The 25,323-nt window shown below is 47.6% G+C and overlaps 1 protein-coding gene across 3 annotated transcripts in view; it reads right to left on the bottom strand.

The window, feature by feature from the left end:
- LOC115144802 (ATP-binding cassette sub-family C member 8-like) overlaps positions 1 to 25,323 on the bottom strand; it is a 165,653-nt gene that overhangs the window by 100,784 nt on the left and 39,546 nt on the right. For all 3 annotated transcript variants that reach the window (XM_065002992.1, XM_065002993.1, XM_065002994.1), the window contains exons 9-12: positions 9,740 to 9,874; positions 6,087 to 6,249; positions 2,337 to 2,377; positions 867 to 1,012 (exon numbers count right to left, since the gene is read on the bottom strand). In XM_065002992.1, the coding sequence (XP_064859064.1) occupies positions 867 to 1,012; positions 2,337 to 2,377; positions 6,087 to 6,249; positions 9,740 to 9,874 (485 nt within the window). The remainder of the gene's footprint in view (positions 1 to 866; positions 1,013 to 2,336; positions 2,378 to 6,086; positions 6,250 to 9,739; positions 9,875 to 25,323) is intronic.

Here is a 25,323-nt window from a genome sequence, read left to right as displayed (position 1 = left end):
ACTCCGCCCCCTTTGGCAGTTCTATCTTGACGGAAGATGTTATAGTTGGGTATGGAAATCTCTGAATTTTTGGTGGCCTTCCTGAGCCAGGATTCAGACACGGCAAGGACATCAGGGTTAGCAGAGTGTGCTAAAGCAGTGAGTAAAACAAACTTAGGGAGGAGGCTTCTGATGTTGACATGCATAAAACCAAGGCTTAATACCTTAAGACGTCTTCTGGAAGTTTACTGTAAAAAAGGAGTCATCTTTTGGAATCTGTATATCATATTTCCTTCACTAACTTTAAACATCAGCTATCTGAGCAGCTAACCGATCGCTGCAGCTGTACATAGTCCATCTGTAAATAGCCAACCCAATCTACCTACCTCATCCCCATATTGTTTTTATTTACTGTTCTGCTCTTTTGCACACCAGTATCTCTACTTGCACATCATCTGCTCATTTATCACTCCAGTGTTAATCTGCTAAATTGTAATTACTTCGCTACTATGGCCTATTTATTGCCTACCTCCTCACGCCATTTGCACACACTGTATATAGACATTCTTTTTTTCTATTGTGCTATTTATTGTACGCTTGTTTATTCCATGTGTAACTCTGTTGTTTGTGTCGCACTGCTTTGCTTTGCTTTATCTTGGCCAGGTCGCAGTTGTAAATGATAACTTGTTCTCAACTAGCCTACATGGTTAAATAAAGGTGAAATAAAAAATAAATTTTAAAAAGTAGTCATTTTTGGGATCTGTATTAAAATAGTTCTAGTCACCTCGAAAGTAACTATTTGTTCCCCTGGGAAAATAATTTCTTTAAACAAAGCATAGATAAAACTATAGTTACCCCACATCTGGTGTCCATGATACCCAGCTCACCTGACAAGGGCCTTGACCGTGGACCGTACCACACTGGAGAGCAGGAAGAGAGGAGTGACCAGGATGTGGAACAGGGACAAGGAGGCAAAGGCTACAGCAGGGGACAGGTCAGCCTCCTCAGAGATGTGCACATGGACCACAAACGTCTAGAGGGAGATGACGAGAGGAGAGAGAAAAAATATTCATAATCACTCCAATAACCAGCATATACAGTATATTGTGGGTGAGGTCTGAATCTGGAATCAAATTCAAGTTAGCAACACAAACCTTTACATAAACATGCATTGATGTCAATGGTAGATGTGTGCTGTGGTCGGAGCTGTGCTCGCATCTTACAGTACAGGATTTGGTCCTGAAATAATAAATATCCCTCAAAGCACTTAACTGATTTCTGCAAATGTTTTTACCGTTCATTTAGTTTGTGATTAACTTGAGAATTTTAGGGCTAAACAATGATAAGCAAATCGCTGTCTCCAAAACCCACATCGCTCATCCAGAAGGACATCAGTTTGTCCTCTATCTCTATTTCATTTGTGTTCCAAAGGGTGAGGGATAAACCAATCACTGTCTCTTTCCAAAATACATTTCACTCATTCAAGGACCTCTCCTTGTGTTCTCTATCCCTGTCTGTTTGCCTGCCTGCCTACCTGCCTGCCTATCTGTCTGCCATACTGGATTTGTCACCACACCAATAACTGCCTTAACGGCTCCAGCTACCATAAATATAACTGGGATTTACAGTGGCATGCCATGTCACAAACCTCTACGGTGTCCCTGGGAAATGTCACTGGCCATCCTTTATAGTGGCAACATGCCAGACTGATTGGATTATGAGTGATACCATTCTAGTCTGGTCTGATCTGTGCCCTTTACTGGGGAAAAGGGATTGCCCATCCACTGAGAAATATTTTTAGAGGGGGAATTGAGGTGAAAACATGCTGTTCTATGGTGAATAAAGTGAGGGAGGACAGATATTTGGGCTAGGCTGTAGAAAGTAGTATATTACAATGTGAGGGAGGACAGATATTTGGGCTAGGCTGTAGAAAGTAGTATATTACAATGTGAGGGAGGACAGATATTTGGGCTAGGCTGTAGAAAGTAGTATATTACAATGTGAGGGAGGACAGATATTTGGGCTAGGCTGTAGACAGTAGTATATTATAATGTGAGGGAGGACAGATATTTGGGCTAGGCTGTAGACAGTAGTATATTACAATGTGAGGGAGGACAGATATTTGGGCTAGGCTGTAGAAAGTAGTATATTATAATGTGAGGGAGGACAGATATTTGGGCTAGGCTGTAGACAGTAGTATATTACAATGTGAGGGAGGACAGATATTTGGGCTAGGCTGTAGACAGTAGTATATTATAATGTGAGGGAGGACAGATATTTGGGCTAGGCTGTAAACAGTATTATGAAGGGCATCTATGAGATATGAATAGGCATTTATGACTGGAATGAATACTCACGGTCAGGACAGCTGCGATAGGGATGGCTGCGTTCATGAATACTGAGAACGAGGAGACACATAGGCAACATTAGATACGTGACAGTATGGTTCAGATACTGTACATACAGTTTGTTCCAGTCATCCCTCTCACAGGCTCTCTCTCTCTACAGACAGTGTCTTTCTCCAGGATCTCAGTCTCTCTCTCTACAGACAGGATCCAGGATCTCAGTCTCTCTCTCTACAGACAGGATCTCAGCTCGTGTCTTCCTCGCTGTGTCTTTCTCCAGGATCTCAGCTCGTGTCTTCCTCGCTGTGTCTTTCTCCAGGATCTCAGCTCGTGTCTTCCTCGCTGTGTCTTTCTCCAGGATCTCATCTCGTGTCTTCCTCGCTGTGTCTTTCTCCAGGATCTCAGCTCGTGTCTTCCTCGCTGTGTCTTTCTCCGGGATCTCAGCTCGTGTCTTCCTCGCTGTGTCTTTCTCCGGGATCTCAGCTCGTGTCTTCCTCGCTGTGTCTTTCTCCAGGATCTCAGCTCGTGTCTTCCTCGCTGTGTCTTTCTCCAGGATCTCAGCTAGTGTCTTCCTCGCTGTGTCTTTCTCCAGGATCTCAGCTCGTGTCTTCCTCGCTGTGTCTTTCTCCAGGATCTCAGCTCGTCTTCCTCGCTGTGTCTTTCTCCAGGATCTCAGCTCGTGTCTTCCTCGCTGTGTCTTTCTCCAGGATCTCAGCTCGTGTCTTCCTCGCTGTGTCTTTCTCCAGGATCTCAGCTCGTGTCTTCCTCGCTGTGTCTTTCTCCAGGATCTCAGCTCGTGTCTTCCTCGCTGTGTTTTTCTCCAGGGACTCAGCTGTAAGCCATTCAGTGGCTAGGACTAAGCTAAGAGCATCAGCAATGGAAGAGGCACACACACATTGAACCATTTCATGCAGTAAAAGGGTGGAAGTTAAAGTTAAGTTAAGGTTAAAGTTGTGAGCCCTCCTTTTGTACTGCGGTGGTCAGACAGTGTAATGCATTAATATTGCTGTGATACGACTGTTTTATGTGGTGATTGGTTAACGTTGTGAGCCCTCCTTTTGTACTGCGGTGGTAAGACAGTGTAATGTAATTAATATTGCTGTGATACGACTGTTTTATGTGGTGATTGGTTAAATTTGCAAACCACTGGATAATAATTGGGGCAGCAGGTAGCCTAGAGGTTAGAGCGTTGGACTAGTAACTGAAAGGTTGCAAAATCGAATCCCTGAGCTGACAAGGTACAAATCTGTCGTTCTTCCCCTGAAAACCCTCTGTTTCTAGGCCGTCATTGAAAATAATAATTTGTTCTTAAAACTTGTTAAGGCTAGGCATAATACTGCCCCCTTTGGATGAATTGCATGCCCATAGTAAACTGAAAAAAAATCTGTCCAAAATTGCTAATATATGCATATAATAATTATTATTGGATAGAAAACACTCTAAAGCTTCTAAAACCGTAAGTATAGCGATCTCCCAAACTAGTTTTGGAATCCTGAAAGTTGGGGCAACTTTGACGTCATTGCCCCCACCCTTCCCAACCAGCTATGGATCTGGAGACACTTTCTATGTCTTCCCACTAGATGTCCTCATTCAGTAGAGCGTTTAATTGTGCAAATCCCGTGAGCTTTGACCCTTTGGGGGCAAAAGAGTGGGTGTCGCGAGAAAATACATGTGCGAATTGGACACAGACCTTCCTCTGTTCCAGCTTGCCTGAGAAGAAGTACGATTGTCCGGTTGAATTGAGAATTGTTTTGTACGTTTATAACATCCTAAAGCTTGATTCTGCACTTAGTTTGACCAGTTTAGTCGACATATAATATGTAATTTTGAAGTTTTGATGTGCAACTGTTCGGGACCAGAAGTCATTTTGGGTGCATTTCAGCTGAAAGTGGTAGCAGATGCTACTATAAGGACACACGAACTGAAATAAAACAATGTATTGGGTAAGTATGACTCCTTCCACTACATTCTGATCGAAGACCATCAAAGGTAAGGGAATATTTATGTTGTAATTTTGTATTTCTGTTGACTCCAACATAGCGGAGAAATATTGCTTACGTCTGAGCGCCGTCTCAGGTTATTGCATAGTCAACTAATTCTGTAACGTTAAAAACAAATGTGACACAGCGGTTGCATTAAGAACCAGTGTATCTTTCTAACTATATGTAAAATATGTATCTTTAGTCCAAGTTTATGATGAGTATTTCTGTTATCTGGCGTAGCTTTCCATAATTTCTCCGGACATTTTTGATAATTTTATGAACATGGCGTCAATGTAAACCGTGATTTATGGATATAAAATGCATATTATTGAACAAAACATAAATGTACTGTGACTGTCATCTGATGAAGATTTTCAAAAGGTTAGTCAATGATTTATTTTTTAATCCTGCTTTTATAATTTTATATTTTCTGGGACAAAATGGCTACCTCTTGTCTTTGTTTCAGTGGTGGTCTAATATAAATATGTGCTGTGTTTTCGCCGTAAAACATTTAAAAAATCTGACATGCTGGGTAGATGAACAAGGTGTTTATCTTTCATTTGAGGTATTGGACTTGTTAATGTGTGGAGGTTAAATATTTCTAAGAATATTTTTGCACGGGGGGGGGGGGGGGGGGGGGGGCGGACCCTGAGAGGGACGCCTCGCTTTAACTGGTTTTAACTGACTTGCCTCGTTAAATAAAGGTAAAATAAATAAAAAATACTGCAAAAACAAATCTGATTGCAGAATTGCAAAATCCTGGAGGAACCGACAAGATGACTTAGAAGGCTAAGAATTAAAGAGTTAATTACATGAAACTACTAGATATGGATGGTGTAGAGCTCTGTGTATTTGAGGTAAGGTAACCTACTAGATATGGATCTGTAGAGGTAGGTAAGGTAACCTACTAGATATGGATCTGTAGAGGTAGGTAACGTAACCTACTAGATATGGATCTGTAGAGGTAGGTAATTACATTTACATTTAAGTCATTTAGCAGACGCTCTTATCCAGAGCGACTTACAAATTGGTGCATTCACCTTATGACCTCCAGGTAATGTAACCTACTAGATATGGATGGTGTACAGCTCTGTGTATTTGAGGTAAGGTAACCTACTAGATATGGATGGTGTAGAGCTCTGTGTATTTGAGGTAAGGTAACCTACTAGATATGGACCTGTAGAGGTAGGTAACGTAACCTACTAGATATGGATGGTGTACAGCTCTGTGTATTTGAGGTAAGGTAACCTACTAGATATGGACGGTGTAGAGCTCTGTGTATTTGAGGTAAGGTAACCTACTAGATATGGATGGTGTAGAGCTCTGTGTATTTGAGGTAAGGTAACCTACTAGATATGGATCTGTAGAGGTAGGTAAGGTAACCTACTAGATATGGATCTGTAGAGGTAGGTAAGGTAACCTACTAGATATGGATCTGTAAAGGTAGGTAACGTAACCTACTAGATATGGATCTGTAGAGGTAGGTAATGTAACCTACTAGATATGGATGGTGTACAGCTCTGTGTATTTGTTGTAAGGTAACCTACTAGATATGGATGGTGTAGAGCTCTGTGTATTTGAGGTAAGGTAACCTACTAGATATGAACCTGTAGAGGTAGGTAACGTAACCTACTAGATATGGATGGTGTACAGCTCTGTGTATTTGAGGTAAGGTAACCTACTAGATATGGACGGTGTAGAGCTCTGTGTATTTGAGGTAAGGTAACCTACTAGATATGGATGGTGTAGAGCTCTGTGTATTTGAGGTAAGGTAACCTACTAGATATGGACGTATATAGGGCAAAGGTCTGCAGACTGGTGAGCTCCTTGCCCCTGGTCTCCTCCACACTGTGACAGAATATGTGTTCCCAGGCGTACAGCTTCAGCAGCTTGATTCCCCGCAGCAACTCATTGGTCTTCTTCAACCGCTCACTGGAGTACTCCTATAGGGTGATACACACACACATCTGAATGACTGGAGTTCTCCTATAGGGTGATACACACACACATCTGAATGACTGGAGTTCTCCTATAGGGTGATACACACACACATCTGAATGACTGGAGTTCTCCTATAGGGTGATACACACACACATCTGAATGACTGGAGTTCTCCTATAGGGTGATACACACGCACATCTGAATGACTGGAGTTCTCCTATAGGGTGATACACACACACATCTGAATGACTGGAGTTCTCCTATAGGGTGATACACACACACACATCTGAATGACTGGAGTTCTCCTATAGGGTGATACACACACACATCTGAATGACTGGAGTTCTCCTATAGGGTGATACACACACACATCTGAATGACTGGAGTTCTCCTATAGGGTGATACACACACACATCTGAATGACTGGAGTTCTCCTATAGGGTGATACACACACACACATCTGAATGACTGGGGTTCTCCTATAGGGTGATACACACACACATCTGAATGACTGAAGTTCTCCTATAGGGTGATACACACACACATCTGAATGACTGGAGTTCTCCTATAGGGTGATACACACACACATCTGAATGACTGGAGTTCTCCTATAGGGTGATACACACACACATCTGAATGACTGGAGTTCTCCTATAGGGTGATACACACACACATCTGAATGACTGGAGTTCTCCTATAGGGTGATACACACACACATCTGAATGACTGGAGTTCTCCTATAGGGTGATACACACACACATCTGAATGACTGGAGTTCTCCTATAGGGTGATACACACACATCTGAATGACTGGAGTTCTCCTATAGGGTGATACACACACACACATCTGAATGACTGGAGTTCTCCTATAGGGTGATACACACACATCTGAATGACTGGAGTTCTCCTATAGGGTGATACACACACACACATCTGAATGACTGGAGTTCTCCTATAGGGTGATACACACACACATCTGAATGACTGGAGTTCTCCTATAGGGTGATACACACACACATCTGAATGACTGGAGTTCTCCTATAGGGTGATACACACACACATCTGAATGACTGGAGTTCTCCTATAGGGTGATACACACACACATCTGAATGACTGGAGTTCTCCTATAGGGTGATACACACACACACATCTGAATGACTGGAGTTCTCCTATAGGGTGATACACACACACACATCTGAATGACTGGAGTTCTCCTATAGGGTGATACACACACATCTGAATGACTGGAGTACTCCTTCAAAAGAATACACACAAACATGAACTACTCCTATACCATAATATACTCCTGTAGGATAATACATACATGTAGTACTCCAGACTAATGGCGAAAGCAGTTCCGTCCTCTCAGGTTCCAGGACCTATCTATGGTTCTGAATGATTTGTAATTGAATGAGGATAACTTTTTGGTTCAGTTTTGTATTCATTTTTTCTGACATTTGAGGAAGATTCAGGTTTTTGTTTTTCCCTGTTCCTTTTTGGATGTCCACTCAGGGTTCAAGTTGGGGAGGATGACCACTCCAGGGTTCAAGTTGGGGAGCATGACCACTCAGGGTTCAAGTTGGGGAGCATGACCACTCAGGGTTACATTTGAGGAGGATGACCACTCAGGGTTACATTTGAGGAGGATGACCACTCAGGGTTACATTTGAGGAGGATGACCACTCAGGGTTACATTTGAGGAGCATGACCACTCAGGGTTCAAGTTGGGGAGCATGACCACTCAGGGTTCAAGTTGGGGAGCATGACCACTCAGGGTTCAAGTTGGGGAGGATGTCCACTCAGGGTTACATTTGAGGAGGATGACCACTCAGGGTTCAAGTTGGGGAGGATGACCACTCAGGGTTCAAGTTGGGGAGGATGACCACTCAGGGTTCAAGTTGGGGAGGATGTCCACTCAGGGTTACATTTGAGGAGGATGACCACTCAGGGTTCAAGTTGGGGAGCATGACCACTCAGGGTTCAAGTTGAGGAGGATGACCACTCAGGGTTCAAGTTGGGGAGGATGACCACTCAGGGTTCAAGTTGGGGAGGATGACCACTCAGGGTTCAAGTTGGGGAGGATGACCACTCAGGGTTCAAGTTGGGGAGGATGACCACTCAGGGTTCAAGTTGGGGAGGATGACCACTCAGGGTTCAAGTTGGGGAGGATGACCACTCAGGGTTCAAGTTGGGGAGGATGACCACTCAGGGTTACATTTGAGGAGGATGACCACTCAGGGTTCAAGTTGGGGAGGATGACCACTCAGGTTCAAGTTGAGGAGGATGACCACTCAGGGTTCAAGTTGGGGAGGATGACCACTCAGGGTTCAATTTGGGGAGGATGACCACTCAGGGTTCAAGTTGGGGAGGATGACCACTCAGGGTTCAAGTTGGGGAGGATGACCACTCAGGGTTCAAGTTGGGGAGGATGACCACTCAGGGTTCAAGTTGGGGAGGATGACCACTCAGGGTTCAAGTTGGGGAGGATGACCACTCAGGGTTCAAGTTGGGGAGGATGAATGCAGGAGCAGATTTCAGGAGAAGGATAAGACACCCTCTTTCTGACTGATGACTGATATAAGGGCATGTACGTGACAGGCCTATCTGGCTTATATGATTATGATGTCATAATGCTTCTTGACAGTGTCATAAAGTGTATTTTCTACAAGTTATTTATATGATGAAAGAAACATGACTGTAAAGAATTCATTACAACAACAACAACAAAGATTTAAGAAACAAACTTTCAAACACGTTTGAATAAATGTAGGTTTTGACACTCTTTTGTAGGTGTCATAACCAGCCATAAAATAACGCAATATATGCCACAACAGGTGTGAATATCTGGGTCATCATGACAGTATCAGGACCATATTATGACAAGTTATGTCTGCTGTTATTACATATTATGACATGGTTATGAACGTTTCATAACTTGTTACAACACAGAGAGTCAAGCAAAGTGTTACCATTTGACAGCATGGCATTATGGGAATGAGCAGTGGGACATTGGAGAGAGAAGCAAACAAAACTCAAAGACATATTTTGTGATGAATGATTATGGTTGAAAAATAATAATTGTTCATAACAATCGATTCAAAAAAATGATCAGTAGGAAACCGAAGGTTATCCATGAGTTTTAGCTGAAGATGTGTGTGTGCATGCGCGCATGCTGTCAAAGGATCACATAACATAATTCAGCGGTATGACATCTATTCTAATCTCTTCCACAAGGAAGATATGGAACAGTCTACACACAGGTTGTTAGATGGTTGGTGTCCTCTGAACAGTGCTATGTTACAGTCCACACAGAACGCTGTTTATCAAAAAGCTAATTGCTTAATGACGGGTGCTACTGTAGCACAGTTGGTAGTGCATGGTCCTTCCAATGCCAAGACAGTGGGTTTGATTCCTGGGACCACCTTTAAGTAATACGTATGCATGCCTAGCTATAAATCACAAAAAAAGTCTGCTAAATGGCATATTACTTACCAGAGTGCTCTTCTGTGCTTGGGACAGCTTGGTGGCCACAAAGTACTGGACAGGGGCCAGGACAGCGATGACTGTGGCCCCGATCAAGGCACTGATCCCCAGGAGGTAGTAGAGTAGAATCACCCCCACAATGATCTGGACAATACAATACACAAACTAGTTCCGGGTTTTTAAACCTTGGAAATATTGAGATCAGGGAAAATATTTGATTGTATGCCTGATTGAGAATGGAACATGTCTCACTCACTCACTCACTCACTCACTCACTCAATATGCAATTAACTAGAGAGTGGTAGGAGATGAGACTACTGTGTTGAATAATGACAGAGTGGTAGGAGATGAGACTACGGTGTTGAATAATGACAGAGCGGTAGGAGATGAGACTACAGTGTTGAATAATGACAGAGAGTGGTAGGAGATGAGATTACTAACTTCCACGATGAATACAAAGCCCTCCCCCGCCCTCCACGACTCCATTTTGCTCCTCCCTTCCTATAGGCAGAAACTCAAACAGGATGTAGCCGTGTTAAGAACTATTCAACGCTGGTCTGACCAATCGGAATCCACGCTTCAAGATTGTTTTGATCACGCGGACTGGGACATGTTCCTGGTTGCATCAGAGAATAATATAGACGTTTACACTGATTTGCTGAGTGAGTTTATAAGGAAGTGCATAGGAGATATTATGCCCACTGTGACTACTAAAACCTACCCTAACCATAAACCGTGGATAGACGGCAGCATTCGTGCAAAACTGAAAGCGCAAACCACCACATTTAACCATAGAAATGTGACTGGGATTATGGCCGAATACAAACAGTATAGTTATTCCCTCCGCAAGGCAATCAAACAAGCGAAATGTCAGTATAGAGACAAAGTGGAGCCGCAATTCAACGGCTCAGACACAAGACGTAGTAGCAGGGTCTACAGACAATCATGAACTACAAAAAGAAAACCAGCCACGTCACGGACACCGACGTCTTGCTTCCAGACAAACTAAACACTTTCTTTGCCCGCTTTGAGGATAATACAGTGCCACCGACGTGGCCCACTACCAAGGACTGTGGGCTCTCCTTCTCTGTGGCTGATGTGAGTAAGGCATTTAAACGTGTTAACCCTCGCAAGGCTGCCAGCCCAGTTGACATCCCTAGCCGCGTCCTTAAAGCATGTGCAGACCATCTGGCTGGAGTGTTTATGGACATATTCAATATCTCCCTATCACAGTCTGCTGTCCCCACCTGCTTTAAGATGGCCACCATTGTTCCTGTACCCAAGAAGGCAAAGGTAACGGAATTAAATGACCGTCGCCCTGTAGGAGATGAGATTAATGTGTTGAATAATAACAGAGACGTAGGAGATGTGAATGAATGAGGAAACTGGTATGGAATTATCTGGATGTGGATTTAAAGACAGAATTACAGTGCATTCGGAAAGTATTCAGACCTCTTGACTTTTTCCACATTTTGTTATGTTACAGCCTTTTTCTAAAATGGATTAAATAAATAAAAATCCTCATCAATCTACACACAATACCAATCTACACACAATACCAATCTACACACAATACCAATCTACACACAATACCAATCTACACACAATACCAATCTACACACAATACCAATCTACACACAATACCAATCTACACACAATACCAATCTACACACAAGGCACCTAAAAGACTCTCAGACCATGAAAAACAAGATTCTCTGGACTGATGAAATCAAGATTGAACTCTTTGCCCTGAATGACAAGCGTCACGTCTGGACAAGACCTGGCACCATCCCTATGGCACCATCCCTATGGTGTCACGTCTGCTACCGCTCTTCCTTCCTCTGGCTCTCGAGGGCGCCAGACTCCCCAACATTACGCACTCAAGCCAATTTCAGTACGCTTTTCCCCTGCTTTTCCCCGTCACGCGCATCAGCGCTCATTCGACTCACATTGACTCAATTTCTTGTGTAATTTCCTTCACTATATCTGTCTGTTTCCTAGCTCTGTTCCCTGCTTCGGGATTCTTTGTCATATGTCCTTATTTACCCGTGTGCTGACGCTGTTCCTGTCGTGTTATATGTCTGTTCCTGAGTAAAAGTTTGGGTGCGTACATTTAAGGCTGTAATGTAACAAATTGTGGAAAAAGTCAAGGGGTCTGAATACTTTCAGAATGCACTGTAATCACAAGACAGACCCTGCACATCCACACACACACTGTGTCCCTGCACAAACATTCAGGAGAGAGTGTGAGGTTTTTAAAACCAATGCTTCGTCCTTCACAAAAACATGGTGAATCATGAGACCTTTCCAGCCTGTATGCCTGTATTAATTGCATTCTTCACCACAGAAACTGCATTGAACATGATGGATTAGTCATGTTGAGTTCATTCACCTGGCCTTGGCTCCTGTCCTGTCTTGGCATCTGTATGGTAATGCTAATAAATTATGATTTAATTGTGATATAAGGATATCTTGATGGATGATTAATGTGTTGTGTTCCTCCACCTGGCCTTGGCTCCTGTCCTGTATGTCCTGGCATCCTCATGGTGACAGCTTGATACACACATCCCCAGGATTCACAGTGAGGGGGAGGGGTACAGCACTAAGTGATGGAGATGGATGTGACATTTCATACTAGTGTCATGATGTTGGCGTGGGGGATAGGTTTATGACAGTCATAAATTCCCCTTCCCCCTTTTTTTCCTCTCTCTAACCTACTGAGGTTACGTTTTTAAAAAAACTTGGTTAACATAGAGATTCTGGGAACATCAGTAGGTGGTGGGAAATTAACTATATTCTGGTAATCCGAACAATTGAACATATGCGGTGGTACTTAATGAATATGATGTCAGTTCGGTTGTCATCTGAGACATTCTCATCAATTATAAGATGACAAATTCTACAGTGGAAAGTCTACACATCAGAGTTATCGGATTCACATGGAATTGTTGTTCAATTTAAATGTTTGAAAATGAAATTATTTGTAATGGGATGAAATGTGATTTTAGCTTCTAAAATGTGAGATGTGGGTTTTCATAAGTTAGGGCTGCTCACTCAGTGGCCCACCTCTGTGAAGGGACATGGGCTATAAAACCTTTCAAACATGCCCTCTTCTCCCTTCCTATATGAAGCCTTGATGACAACAGAACTTCCTGTTCCGAAGATGTGGGGGCGACGGTCCTATGTCAGAATAGTTCAGATAATAACTACAGAACGAAGCCAACATCAGCGTGAGCTTTGGTTGCGAATGGTATGAACTTTGAACTCTTATTCACTACAGAAGTGATACCTCCTAGCCGTTGAGTTAGCAACAGCAGATGCAACGAGGGTTAGGAAGGAACAGACAGAGTATCCCGTCTATCAGGGCTCCGGGCAGCCGAGCGGAAATGGAGGAAAACTCGCCTCCCTGTGGACCTGGCATCCGTTCACTCCCTCCTCTCTACATTTTCCTCCTCTGTCTCTGCTGCTAAAGCCACTTTCTACCACTCTAAATTCCAAGCATCTGCCTCTAACCCTAGGAAGCTCTTTGCCACCTTCTCCTCCCTCTTGAATCCTCCTCCCCCTCCCCCCCCCTCCCTCCCTTACAATAGTGCATCTAAATCTTTTAAGGGGGGGGGGGTGAGAAGGATTACTTTATCCTATCCTAGGTATTCCTTAAAGAGGTGGGGTTTCAGGTGTCTCCGGAAGGTGGTGATTGACTCCGCTGTCCTGGCGTCGTGAGGGAGTTTGTTCCACCATTGGGGGGCCAGAGCAGCGAACAGTTTTGACTGGGCTGAGCGGGAACTGTACATCCTCAGTGGTAGGGAGGCGAGCAGGCCAGAGGTGGATGAACGCAGTGCCCTTGTTTGGGTGTAGGGCCTGATCAGAGCCTGGAGGTACTGAGGTGCCGTTCCCCTCACAGCTCCGTAGGCAAGCACCATGGTCTTGTAGCGGATGCGAGCTTCAACTGGAAGCCAGTGGAGAGAGCGGAGGAGCGGGGTGACGTGAGAGAACTTGGGAAGGTTGAACACCAGACGGGCTGCGGCGTTCTGGATGAATTGTAGGGGTTTAATGGCACAGGCAGGGAGCCCAGCCAACAGCGAGTTGCAGTAATCCAGACGGGAGATGACAATTGCCTGGATTAGGACCTGCGCCGCTTCCTGTGTGAGGCAGGGTCGTACTCTGCGGATGTTGTAGAGCATGAACCTACAGGAACGGGCCACCGCCTTGATGTTAGTTGAGAACGACAGGGTGTTGTCCAGGATCACGCCAAGGTTCTTAGCGCTCTGGGAGGAGGACACAGTGGAGTTGTCAACCGTGATGGCGAGATCATGGAACGGGCAGTCCTTCCCCGGGAGGAAGAGCAGCTCCGTCTTGCCGAGGTTCAGCTTGAGGTGGTGATCCGTCATCCACACTGATATGTCTGCCAGACATGCAGAGATGCGATTCGCCACCTGGTCATCAGAAGGGGGAAAGGAGAAGATTAATTGTGTGTCGTCTGCATAGCAATGATAGGAGAGACCATGTGAGGTTATGACAGAGCCAAGTGACTTGGTGTATAGCGAGAATAGGAGAGGGCCTAGAACAGAGCCCTGGGGGACACCAGTGGTGAGAGCACGTGGTGAGGAGACGGATTCTCGCCACGCCACCTGGTAGGAGCGACCTGTCAGGTAGGACGCAATCCAAGCGTGGGCCGCGCCGGAGATGCCCAACTCGGAGAGGGTGGAGAGGAGGATCTGATGGTTCACAGTATCGAAGGCAGCCGATAGGTCTAGAAGGATGAGAGCAGAGGAGAGAGAGTTAGCTTTAGCATTGCGGAGCGCCTCCGTGATACAGAGAAGAGCAGTCTCAGTTGAATGACTAGTCTTGAAACCTGACTGATTTGGATCAAGAAGGTCATTCTGAGAGAGATAGCGGGAGAGCTGGCCAAGGACGGCACGTTCAAGAGTTTTGGAGAGAAAAGAAAGAAGGGATACTGGTCTGTAGTTGTTGACATCGGAGGGATCGAGTGTAGGTTTTTTCAGAAGGGGTGCAACTCTCGCTCTCTTGAAGACGGAAGGGACGTAGCCAGCGGTCAGGGATGAGTTGATGAGCGAGGTGAGGTAAGGGAGAAGGTCTCCGGAAATGGTCTGGAGAAGAGAGGAGGGGATAGGGTCAAGCGGGCAGGTTGTTGGGCGGCCGGCCGTCACAAGACGCGAGATTTCATCTGGAGAGAGAGGGGAGAAAGAGGTCAGAGCACAGGGTAGGGCAGTGTGAGCAGAACCAGCGGTGTCGTTTGACTTAGCAAACGAGGATCGGATGTCGTCGACCTTCTTTTCAAAATGGTTGACGAAGTCATCTGCAGAGAGGGAGGAGGGGGGAGGGGGAGGAGGATTCAGGAGGGAGGAGAAGGTGGCAAAGAGCTTCCTAGGGTTAGAGGCAGATGCTTGGAATTTAGAGTGGTAGAAAGTGGCTTTAGCAGCAGCGACAGAAGAGGAAAATGTAGAGAGGAGGGAGTGAAAGGATGACAGGTCCGCAGGGAGGCGAGTTTTCCTCCATTTCCGCTCGGCTGCCCGGAGCCCTGTTCTGTGAGCTCGCAATGAGTCGTCGAGCCACGGAGCGGGAGGGGAGGACCGAGCCGGCCTGGAGGATAGGGGACATAGAGAGTCAAAGGATGCAGAAAGGGAGGAGAGGAGGGTTGAGGAGGCAGAATCAGGAGATAGGTTGGAGAAGGTTTGAGCAGAGGGAAGAGATGATAGGATGGAAGAGGAGAGAGTAGCGGGGGAGAGAGAGCGAAGGTTGGGACGGCGCGATACCATCCGAGTAGGGGCAGTGTGGGAAGTGTTGGATGAGAGCGAGAGGGAAAAGGATACAAGGTAGTGGTCGGAGACTTGGAGGGGAGTTGCAATGAGGTTAGTGGAAGAACAGCATCTAGTAAAGATGAGGTCGAGCGTATTGCCTGCCTTGTGAGTAGGGGGGGAAGGTGAGAGGGAGAGGTCAAAAGAGGAGAGGAGTGGAAAGAAGGAGGCAGAGAGGAATGAGTCAAAGGTAGACGTGGGGAGGTTAAAGTCGCCCAGAACTGTGAGAGGTGAGCCGTCCTCAGGAAAGGAGCTTATCAAGGCATCAAGCTCATTGATGAACTCTCCGAGGGAACCTGGAGGGCGATAAATGGTAAGGATGTTAAGCTTGAAAGGGCTGGTAACTGTGACAGCATGGAATTCAAAGGAGGCGATAGACAGATGGGTAAGAGATGAGGATCCCGGTGCCACCACCCCGCTGACCAGAAGCTCTCGGGGTGTGCGAGAACACATGGGCGGACGAAGAGAGAGCAGTAGGAGTAGCAGTGTTATCTGTGGTGATCCATGTTTCCGTCAGTGCCAAGAAGTCGAGGGACTGGAGGGAGGCATAGGCTGAGATGAACTCTGCCTTGTTGGCCGCAGATCGGCAGTTCCAGAGGCTACCGGAGACCTGGAACTCCACGTGGGTCGTGCGCGCTGGGACCACCAGATTAGGGTGGCCGCGGCCACGCGGTGTGGAGCGTTTGTATGGTCTGTGCAGAGAGGAGAGAACAGGGATAGACAGACACATAGTTGACAGGCTACAGAAGAGGCTACGCTAATGCAAAGGAGATTGGAATGACAAGTGGACTACACGTCTCGAATGTTCAGAAAGTTGAGCTTACGTAGCAAGAATCTTATTGACTAAAATTATTAAAAATGATACAGTACTGCTGAAGTAGGCTAGCTGGCAGTGGCTGCGTTGTTGACTTTGTAGGCTAGCTGGCAGTGGCTGCGTTGTTGATTTGGGGGCTAGCTGGCTAGCTAGCAGTGTTGATTACGTTACGTTGCGTTAAAAGAACGACAATAGCTGGCTAGGTAACCTAGAAAATCGCTCTAGACTACACAATTATCTTTGATACAGAGACGGCTATGTAGCTAGCTATGTAGCTAGCTACGATCAAACAAATCAAACCGTTGTACTGTAATGAAATGAAATGAAAATGTGATACTACCTGTGGAGCGAGGCGGAATGCGACCGGGTTGTTAAGTTCTATTCGTTGGCTAGCTGTTGGCTAGCTAGCAGTGTCTCCTACGTTAAGGACGACAAATAGCTGGCTAGCTAACCTCGGTAAATTAAGATAATCACTCTAAAACTACACACTCTAAACTACACAATTATCTTGGATACGAAGACAGCAAAGACAACTATGTAGCTAGCTAACACTACACTAATCAAGTCGTTCAGTTGAGGGTAATAGTTTCTACAGTGCTGCTATACGGTAGACGGTGGACGTTAGCTAGCTGGCTAGCTGCTGGGCAGATAGCAGTGTAGACTACGTTAGGACGACGAAATACGATAATTACGCAATTATCTATGATACAAACACGGCTATGTAGCTAGCTAAGAAGAAATTGCTAAGATTAGACAAATCAAACCGTTGTACTATAATGAAATGTAATGAAATGTAATGAAAAGTTATACCACCTGCAGACCGAAGTGCGACTGCTCTTGACACAACAGCTGCCAAACAAGATGCTACAAACAAAACAGAGTTAAATGGTTCCAGTCTGCCGTGAAGCGTTTATCTATGTATAAGAGTCTAGCTACATTTTCAGACATAAGTTTCTAATTTAGTCAGAAAGTCGTTTTTATTGCAACATTTTCTAGCTCTGAGTCTCTACTTTTATCCAATTTAAAAAAACACCACTTAAAATTGTACTACATCAGACCAAATCGAGGCAGTCGGTCACAAATAGGTCACCAGTAAAAGGTTTAAGACCTGCTACCACTCTGATCTGTTTCATATATACATACAACAAATTGTCAGGGAACTACTGCCACATATCACTTACATTGGTACACGACTCTCACTAATGGGTGAAACAAATATAGCCACTTACACGGCACGCCTTAAAATATGTTAATTAGTCAGCGATTCTTTCTCCTCCCACAATATTTCTCCACAATGCACCACATCCACAGTATGCTGCAGCAAATATATATATATATACACATCACTTTATTGTTCAATTGTTAAAAAATAAAATCATCAATTGCTAATAGTGAATATTTAACTGTATATTACACTATGTCAACTGATATTTGGTGTTTTCTATCACTTGCACTTTAAGCCTTAACAAAGGCTTTTAAACTGACAGTGACTACAGGGAAAAACAGATGAAAGGGATCTGGCTAGAATTAGAATGGATTGTAATGCTATGTTAGAAGACCAGAGCAGATTTAGGAAGTAGCCAGAGTGAGACTTAAACCTGCAGCCCTGTGTCTATGAGTCCAACACCTTCACACGTAGAGGTCTGAACCTCTTGACGGGGTCAGCCCTGTGTCTATGAGTCCAACACCTTCACACGTAGAGGTCTGAACCTCTTGACGGGGTCAGCCCTGTGTCTATGAGTCCAACACCTTCACACGTAGAGGTCTGAACCTCTTGACGGGGTCAGCCCTGTGTCTATGAGTCCAACACCTTCACACGTAGAGGTCTGAACCTCTTGACGGGGTCATTGGTATCCAGTATGGTTGTAAAACCTTAAATCTCATTATGTAACCCCGAAGAAGGCCCTGTGTGCTAAAATGTTGGTGATACCCAATAACTCATTGGGAGTGTGGGAGTGTGCAACATTCTTTATGTTTTCACAAGTTTACTTTTCTGTTATTTAGCACCTTTCTAACTATTTGTGTGTGTGTCAAATGTTTGCTTTTTATTAGATTGTCCACATTAAGAGAACCAATCTTGAAAATGGTATTGAACTCTTTGGAATAGGACTTGGGCACAAAAAATATGCTGGTTTCTTGAACAAGTGAATCAAATGAAAAAGGGAAATTAAATTATAGAGGACCAAAAATATAAATATGTGTCACCAAGGCTGCCTGGAACATTATATTGGAAAATGGACTCTCTTGACATCTGTTGAACTCCTTGGAATTGGCCTTATGCACAAAAAGAGGAGAGATTTATAGCGAAGGAGGATCAGAGGCGTAGTAATGCTGCTGAATAATTGTAGTTACAACTAACTACTCTATGCCTTTGAAATACGAGGCAAGAATCAACATATTGTCAACGCTGTAAGTCAGAGGGGTTGGTATGGAAACACACGTGCCTGAGCTGAGAAAACCATTCATGTAAAACACATCCAGTAGTAAATTGTTTTCTGACATGGATTCACCCGTTCATTCTCCCCTCGTTTGGACAGGAACAAATAGTTCAACTAAACTTCCTAAAGTATTGTAATGACCTGACTAGATCATAAATGAACAATTGTCCAGACAGAGGCTTGAGTTTGCGAATTGACGGTTTATTAAACCAACTTTACACAGGCTACTGTTTGGGCCGTAGCACACGCCAAATAGATGACAGATAACCCACAAGCCAATCGTGACCTTCTCTTGTGAAGCCCAGACGTAAGAGAGAGAGAACAAAGGCTGAACCTGGTCTTAACTTCCAATGCTCCACCCCCCTGCCCAACCCCCCTCCACGCCACTCCGCCAACCACCAGGATGCCCGGCATCAGAACATTCCAGGCATTCCCGTGATTGGCAGATAGCAGGTTGATTGACATGTCGGACCCCGCGAACACCGGGTACTGGTCAGTACAACACAACCACCTCCTAGCCTAACACATAACACACAGCTGTCTGTGCGGGTCGCTACACAGCCCCCCCACCACAAAGTCCCTCGTCCCCGAGGGAACAAACAAAGTCTCTGAAGCGACCCGGAGGTCTCCTTTGCCTGCGTGGCCGTGATGGTCGCAGAGTGCCCCTCTGGAAACCAGGGGATGAAGGCAGGGATATGGGGGACAAGGAAGCGGGAACGGGTAATACAGTCCGTGGCTCTGGGGAACCACGCGGTGACACAGGGGGGGAGACAGGGGGAGTGGGCTGTCTGGAGCCTTTTCTGCGGCACCTGAGGGTGGGTGCCTGGAGAATGTCATTGCCAGAGAGGGAATTGTGGGGGTTCCTGGGGTTTGGGGAGAAGAGGCCCCTCTGTATGGGGCTAACCTGTCCCGGTGCAGTGCCACCTTTCTCCCCTGGGAGGAAGCTGCACCCGGTACACCACCTCCCCTACCCTCTCCAGGACACTGCAGGGTCCCACCCAGTGACTGTCCAACTTGGGGCATCTGCCTTTTTTCCTTAGGGGCTGTAGACCCAGACCAGCTCCCCAGCCACAAAGTGCCTTCCCGGGTGTGCACGTCATAGTTCCTTTCTGCCTCACACCTGCATTCACCAGCTGCTCTCTGGCGAAGGTGTGGGCTGTCTCCAGGCGGTCCTGGAGTCTCCGGGCATACTCCGGCCCCGGAGGAACATGAGGGCTATCCAGGGGCCGACCAACGCCATCTCCGCAGGGGTGCGGATCTCTCCCCAGCATGAGGAGGGCAGGCGTGCAGGAGGTGGAGTCTTGGACGGCGGAGCGGCATGCCATGAGGACCATAGGCAGGTGCTTGTCCCAGTCACGCTGGTGTTTGGAAGAGACGATGGCCAGCTGCTGTCCAAGCGTTTTGTTGAAGCGCTCCACAAGGCCATCACTTTGAGGATGGAGAGGAGTAGTGCGGGTCTTGTGCATACCCAGCCTCTCACACATGGTGGCGAACACACGGGACTCAAAGTTTCTGCCTTGGTCGCTGTGGATGGACTCTGCAGCTCCAAACCTGCTGAACATCCCCGCTGTCAGGGCGTCGACGATGGTCTCTGCCTCCTGGTCAGGCAGGGCATAGGCCTCGGGCCATTTTGTGAAATAGTCCATGGCCGTGAGCACCCAGCGGTTTCCACTGTCTGTGGTGGGGAACGGCCCAACTACATCCACTCCCACCCTCTCCATGGGAGCCCCCACTGGGAACTGTTGGAGCTGAGCATGAGAGCGGCCTGGGGGGCCCTTTCTCGCTGTGCAGTTGTCACAGCGGTGACAAAAGTCCTCCACATCCCTCTTGTGCTGCCCCCAGTAGAAGCCCTGACGGAGACGGCGCAGTGTTTTTGTGACCCCAAAGTGTCCAGTCCCCACCCCCCCATGAGTACTCTGGAGCACAGCCTCCTGCAATGCTTTTGGGACCACCACCTGCCACCTCTCCTCTCCCGTAGCTGACTCCTTCCATGCCCGCTGTAGCACGCCATCAGCCAGCCGCAGTCTCTCAAACTTCGACCACAACCCTTTGGTCGCGAGTGAGAGCGCTGTCACCTCTTCCCATGGTGGCCTCACCTGCACCTCTACCCACTGTAGCACTGGCTGTAGGTCTGTGTCCCGTCCCTGCTGCTGCCGCCATTCAGCCACGTCGACAGTCTGCAGCTCACAGCAGACAGGCCCGCCGCCCGACACACTGTGGCACAGACACCCTCCTCTGCCCGCAGCTCTCTCTCCCGTCCCTCTCTCCGTTCACAGTGGCGGCAGCCGTCTGCAGTACAGGGCCGACGGGACATGGCGTCGGCGTTGGAGTGGCGTGCCCCTGCCCTGTGCACCACCGTGAAGTCATACGGCTGAAGCTCCTCCAACCAGCGTGCCACCTGCCCCTCTGGCTCTCTGAAAGACATGAGCCACTGGAGAGCAGAGTGGTCAGCCCTTACAGTAAAGGGCAGACCACCCAGGTAGTACTTGAAGTGTTTGACGGAAGCCACAACAGCCAAGAGCTCCCGCCGGGTGACACAGTAGCGGCGCTCATGTTTGTCAAATGTTTTGCTGAAGTACGCCACCACTCTCTCCCCTCTGGCCCCACCTGGGCCAGCACCCCACCCATGCCCACATTGCTCGCGTCTGTGTCCAGGATAAAGGGCAAGGTGAGGTCAGGGGGCGAGCACGGGGCCTCGATCAGTGCACGTTTGAGGGTGTTGAACGCCTCCTCACACTCCACTGTCCAAGTGAAAGCCTTGTCCTTCGGCAGCAGGCGGTTCAGTGGAGCAGCAACGCTTGAGAAGCCCCGTACAAACCTCCTGTAGTACGAGGCCAGGCCCAGGAAGCTCTTCAGCTGACGCTGGTCGGTGGGGGTGGGCCAGTCTCTGACAGCCCCTACCTTGTCCTCCATGGTGCTGATCCCCTCCTTCCCCATTCGGTGGCCCAAGAAGGACACCTCTCTCCTCATGAAGTGGCACTTCTCGGGGTGGAGCTTCAGACCTGCGGCAGCCACCCTCTCCAGCACACGCCGTAGCGCCCCCAGGGCTGACTGGAAGGAGCTGCCATGGGCCAGGATGTCATCGAGGTATACCAGACACTGCTGTCGGGGGATGCCATCCAGCACCCTGTCCATCAAACGCTCAAAAGTAGCTGGAGCGTTGCACAGGCCAAAGCACAGGACCTTGAACTGCCAGTGTCCTCTGTTAGTGGAGAACGCAGTTTTGGCTCTGGCCTCTGGGGAGAGGGGCACCTGCCAGTAGCCACTGCGGAGGTCTAGTGAGGAGAACCAGGAGGACCCCTAACCAGGTCCAGCGACTCATCGATACGTGGTATGGGGTATGAGTCCTTCCTAGTTACCTCATTCAGCCGCCTGTAGTCCGCACAGAACCTCAGCTTGCCCCCCTTCTTCGGAACCATGACGACTGGCGCCGCCCAGGGGCTGTCTGAGGGCTCAATGAAGTCTGCCCGCTGCATCTCCAACACAGCCTTGTCTGCCGCCTCCTGGCGTGCCAGCGGGATACGGCGGGGACGCATCTTGATGGGTCGAGCATCACCTGTGTCGATCTCATGCTGCACCAGATGAGTCTTACCCACCTCTTCCTCACTCAACGCAAAGCTGTCTCTGAATTCAAACAGCAACTGCCACAACCGTTCCTGCTGCTCGGGGTCAAGACCAACACAGTTCCTCCCCCATATCTCCCTCACTGCAGACAGTGTCCTCTCCTCTCCCATCTGGGGTAGCTGGGCTGGGGGTGCGGCCCGGCTCACAGAGGGCTGTGTCATGGAGGTAGCTGGGGGAATGTAACACACCGCCGTAGGTGACAGGGGGACTGGGGAAAAGTCACACACAGCTGTGGGGGAGGGGGCGCAGCCATGAGTCTCTGCTGCTTTAACTGTTGGAGTAAAGGGTTTGTTGGGTTGAGTGAATGTGACATTAGGGGGGGCCATGGTGACTTCCGTCCCTCCCTGGAAGCTCAGTGTGCCCCTATTTAGGTCTAACTGGCAGCCTGTGCTCCTAAGAAAGTCCAACCCCAGGATACACGGGTCCTGCACAGCCGCCACCCACACAGGATGACGCACAGTCCTGCCCCCTACTGTCAGAGTCATTATTCCCTTCCCTTTCATGGGTGCCAGCTCACCTGTGACTGTGCGGAGCTGCACAGTTGTAGGCTCACACTGAGTCCAACCTGGCACAATATCTGGCCTCACCAGGGTTACTGTGGACCCAGTGTCCACCAGGGCGGAGCAGGGCACCCCCTCCACAGTGACAGGGACATGACAAAAGTCCCCAACACAGGTCCGGCCCACCACAACAACAGGCTCCATCCGCTTGCCCTCGTCTGCTTCTGGGGGAAGTGGAGCCTTGCTTCCCGTCTGTGCCGGTGGGCTCCTCCTGAAGATGATGGTGGTTGGGATAGAAAGCCAGGGGTCCGCACTACCCGGTCTATGCGGACCCCGAGCCGTTTCCTGAGCTCTGGGGGACATGGGGCAATCTCGGCGCAGATGGCCTGGCTGGCCACAACCCCAGCAGACCCTGGGACCAGGGCGTGTGTTTCGTTCCGCCTGTAGCGACACAGCACGAATGAGTTTTGTCATTTCGGCCACCCAAGCAGGCTTTTCCGGCTCCGGGCTGCTCTGCCCCCAGCTCGCACAGAGGGTGTGTCTCCCTGCACCCCCACCAAAGCCCCAGCTGAAGCCCCAGCCCCCACCAGCTCCCTCTCCAAAGCCATCTCCAAGGCTGTCTGCAATGACTCAGGATGAGCCAGCTGGGTCTGTATGCGCAGCTCCGTAGGAGAGAGCGCCTGTATGAACTGGTCCCGTGCTAGCTCGCTCTGCACGGAGGGGGGCATGTGAGCATATGCCCGCCGAGAGAGGCAGTTCGGAGCGCAGTAGCCCGGGCTGTACACACTGTCCATAGCGCCTCCTCAGTGCTCCCACTAAAGCACCATAATCATGCCTGTCCTCGGGGCTAATCAATATCAAACAGGCCAGAGCTTCATCCGTGAGGCATAAAGCCAACTGCAGTGCCCTTTCTTCATCCGACCACCCCCTAAAATGAGCTAACAGTTCAAACTGAGCATGAAAAGCTTCCCAATCCGCCTTACCGGAATACTTCGGGGTCTTAACAGATACGGACGCAGCCGGGAATAGGGCGCCGCCATGTTTGTTTACATCCTGAGCCCCAGATTCCTCGTCACGCCGCGTCGACGTCGCCACTTCGGTCCGCCCACCAGAATACAGTCATCGAAGCGCGAAATACAGTCGTCGAAGCACTCATGCCCGGCGACAGTCGCTACAGTATTCTTAGTGTAGCCCAACATATTTCATTTAGCTTTTATCGTTTTCAATTTCATGCATTATGAACCCCCCCAGAAAGTCTTCTTCACTCCTCTACTTAATCCCTAAAACTAATCCGTGTGCCTATAGTGTCAGTCAGAACCACTGTTACACTGTTACTCTAAGCTTGTTTTCTACAGTGGTTTGGGCCTAGGATTTTTACTCTTGTTAAATGCACACAATGTCACATTGTGAAGAATACAAATGAAAGGTAACAAAATGGAATCTTACTCTACCAGGGAAAAGAGAGAGAGTGTGAGAGAGAGAGAGAGAGAGAGAGAAAGAAAGAAAATGTGAGTCGGGAGACACAGCGTTCTCCCTGGTAGAGAGAGATAAGGGACCTCTCAGCTTGAACTAACAAAGAAACTTCTCTTACCAGACTGACTGACTGACTGACTGACTGACCGACAGACAGACGAGTATATTGGGCAAACAACAAGACGCCCACGACAAAAGCAGGACAAGAAGACAAACTAAGGAAAAGTAAAACCATTTTAAAGGCCCCTGGGTCCCCCTGATCCATCAGGTGTTCTTCATAAGGGTTGTGTATCTGCACCACTGATAGTAGTTCCAGGCTGGGAGATAGAACTATACCAAAGCTGCCTGGAACAAGCCTGGAAGAATATATTGGAAGATTACATTTGTGAGAACTCCTCTTTTTATTTAATAGTCTGGGAACATCAAACCAGTAACTGATATACCTGTATTTCTAAATACGTTTATTTTTTATTTTTTTTACCCCCAACACCTTCCTTCCATTTCCATGTACGGATATAGAGATGGGATATTAGAGAGCCTCACTGCTTAACATTAACTTATACATGCTATGGGGCAGGGAGCATAAACGTATACATGCTATGGGGCAGGGAGCATAAACGTATTCATGCTATGGGGCAGGGAGCATAAACTTATACATGCTATGGGGCAGGGAGCATAAACTTATACATGCTATGGGGCAGGGAGCATAAACGTATACATGCTATGGGGCAGGGAGCATAAACGTATACATGCTATGGGGCAGGGAGCATAAACGTATACATGCTATGGGGCAGGGAGCATAAACGTATACATGCTATGGGGCAGGGAGCATAAACTTATACATGCTATGGGGCAGGGAGCATAAACTTATACATGTCATGGGGCAGGGAGCATAAACTTATACATGTCATGGGGCAGGGAGCATAAA

The sequence above is a fragment of the Oncorhynchus nerka genome, linkage group LG17, assembly GCF_034236695.1.
Source record: "Oncorhynchus nerka isolate Pitt River linkage group LG17, Oner_Uvic_2.0, whole genome shotgun sequence".
In the NCBI taxonomy this organism is placed as follows: Eukaryota; Metazoa; Chordata; class Actinopteri; order Salmoniformes; family Salmonidae; genus Oncorhynchus; species Oncorhynchus nerka.
Note: the sequence above shows the minus strand (reverse complement) of the source record. Positions and strands in the feature narration are given on the sequence as shown.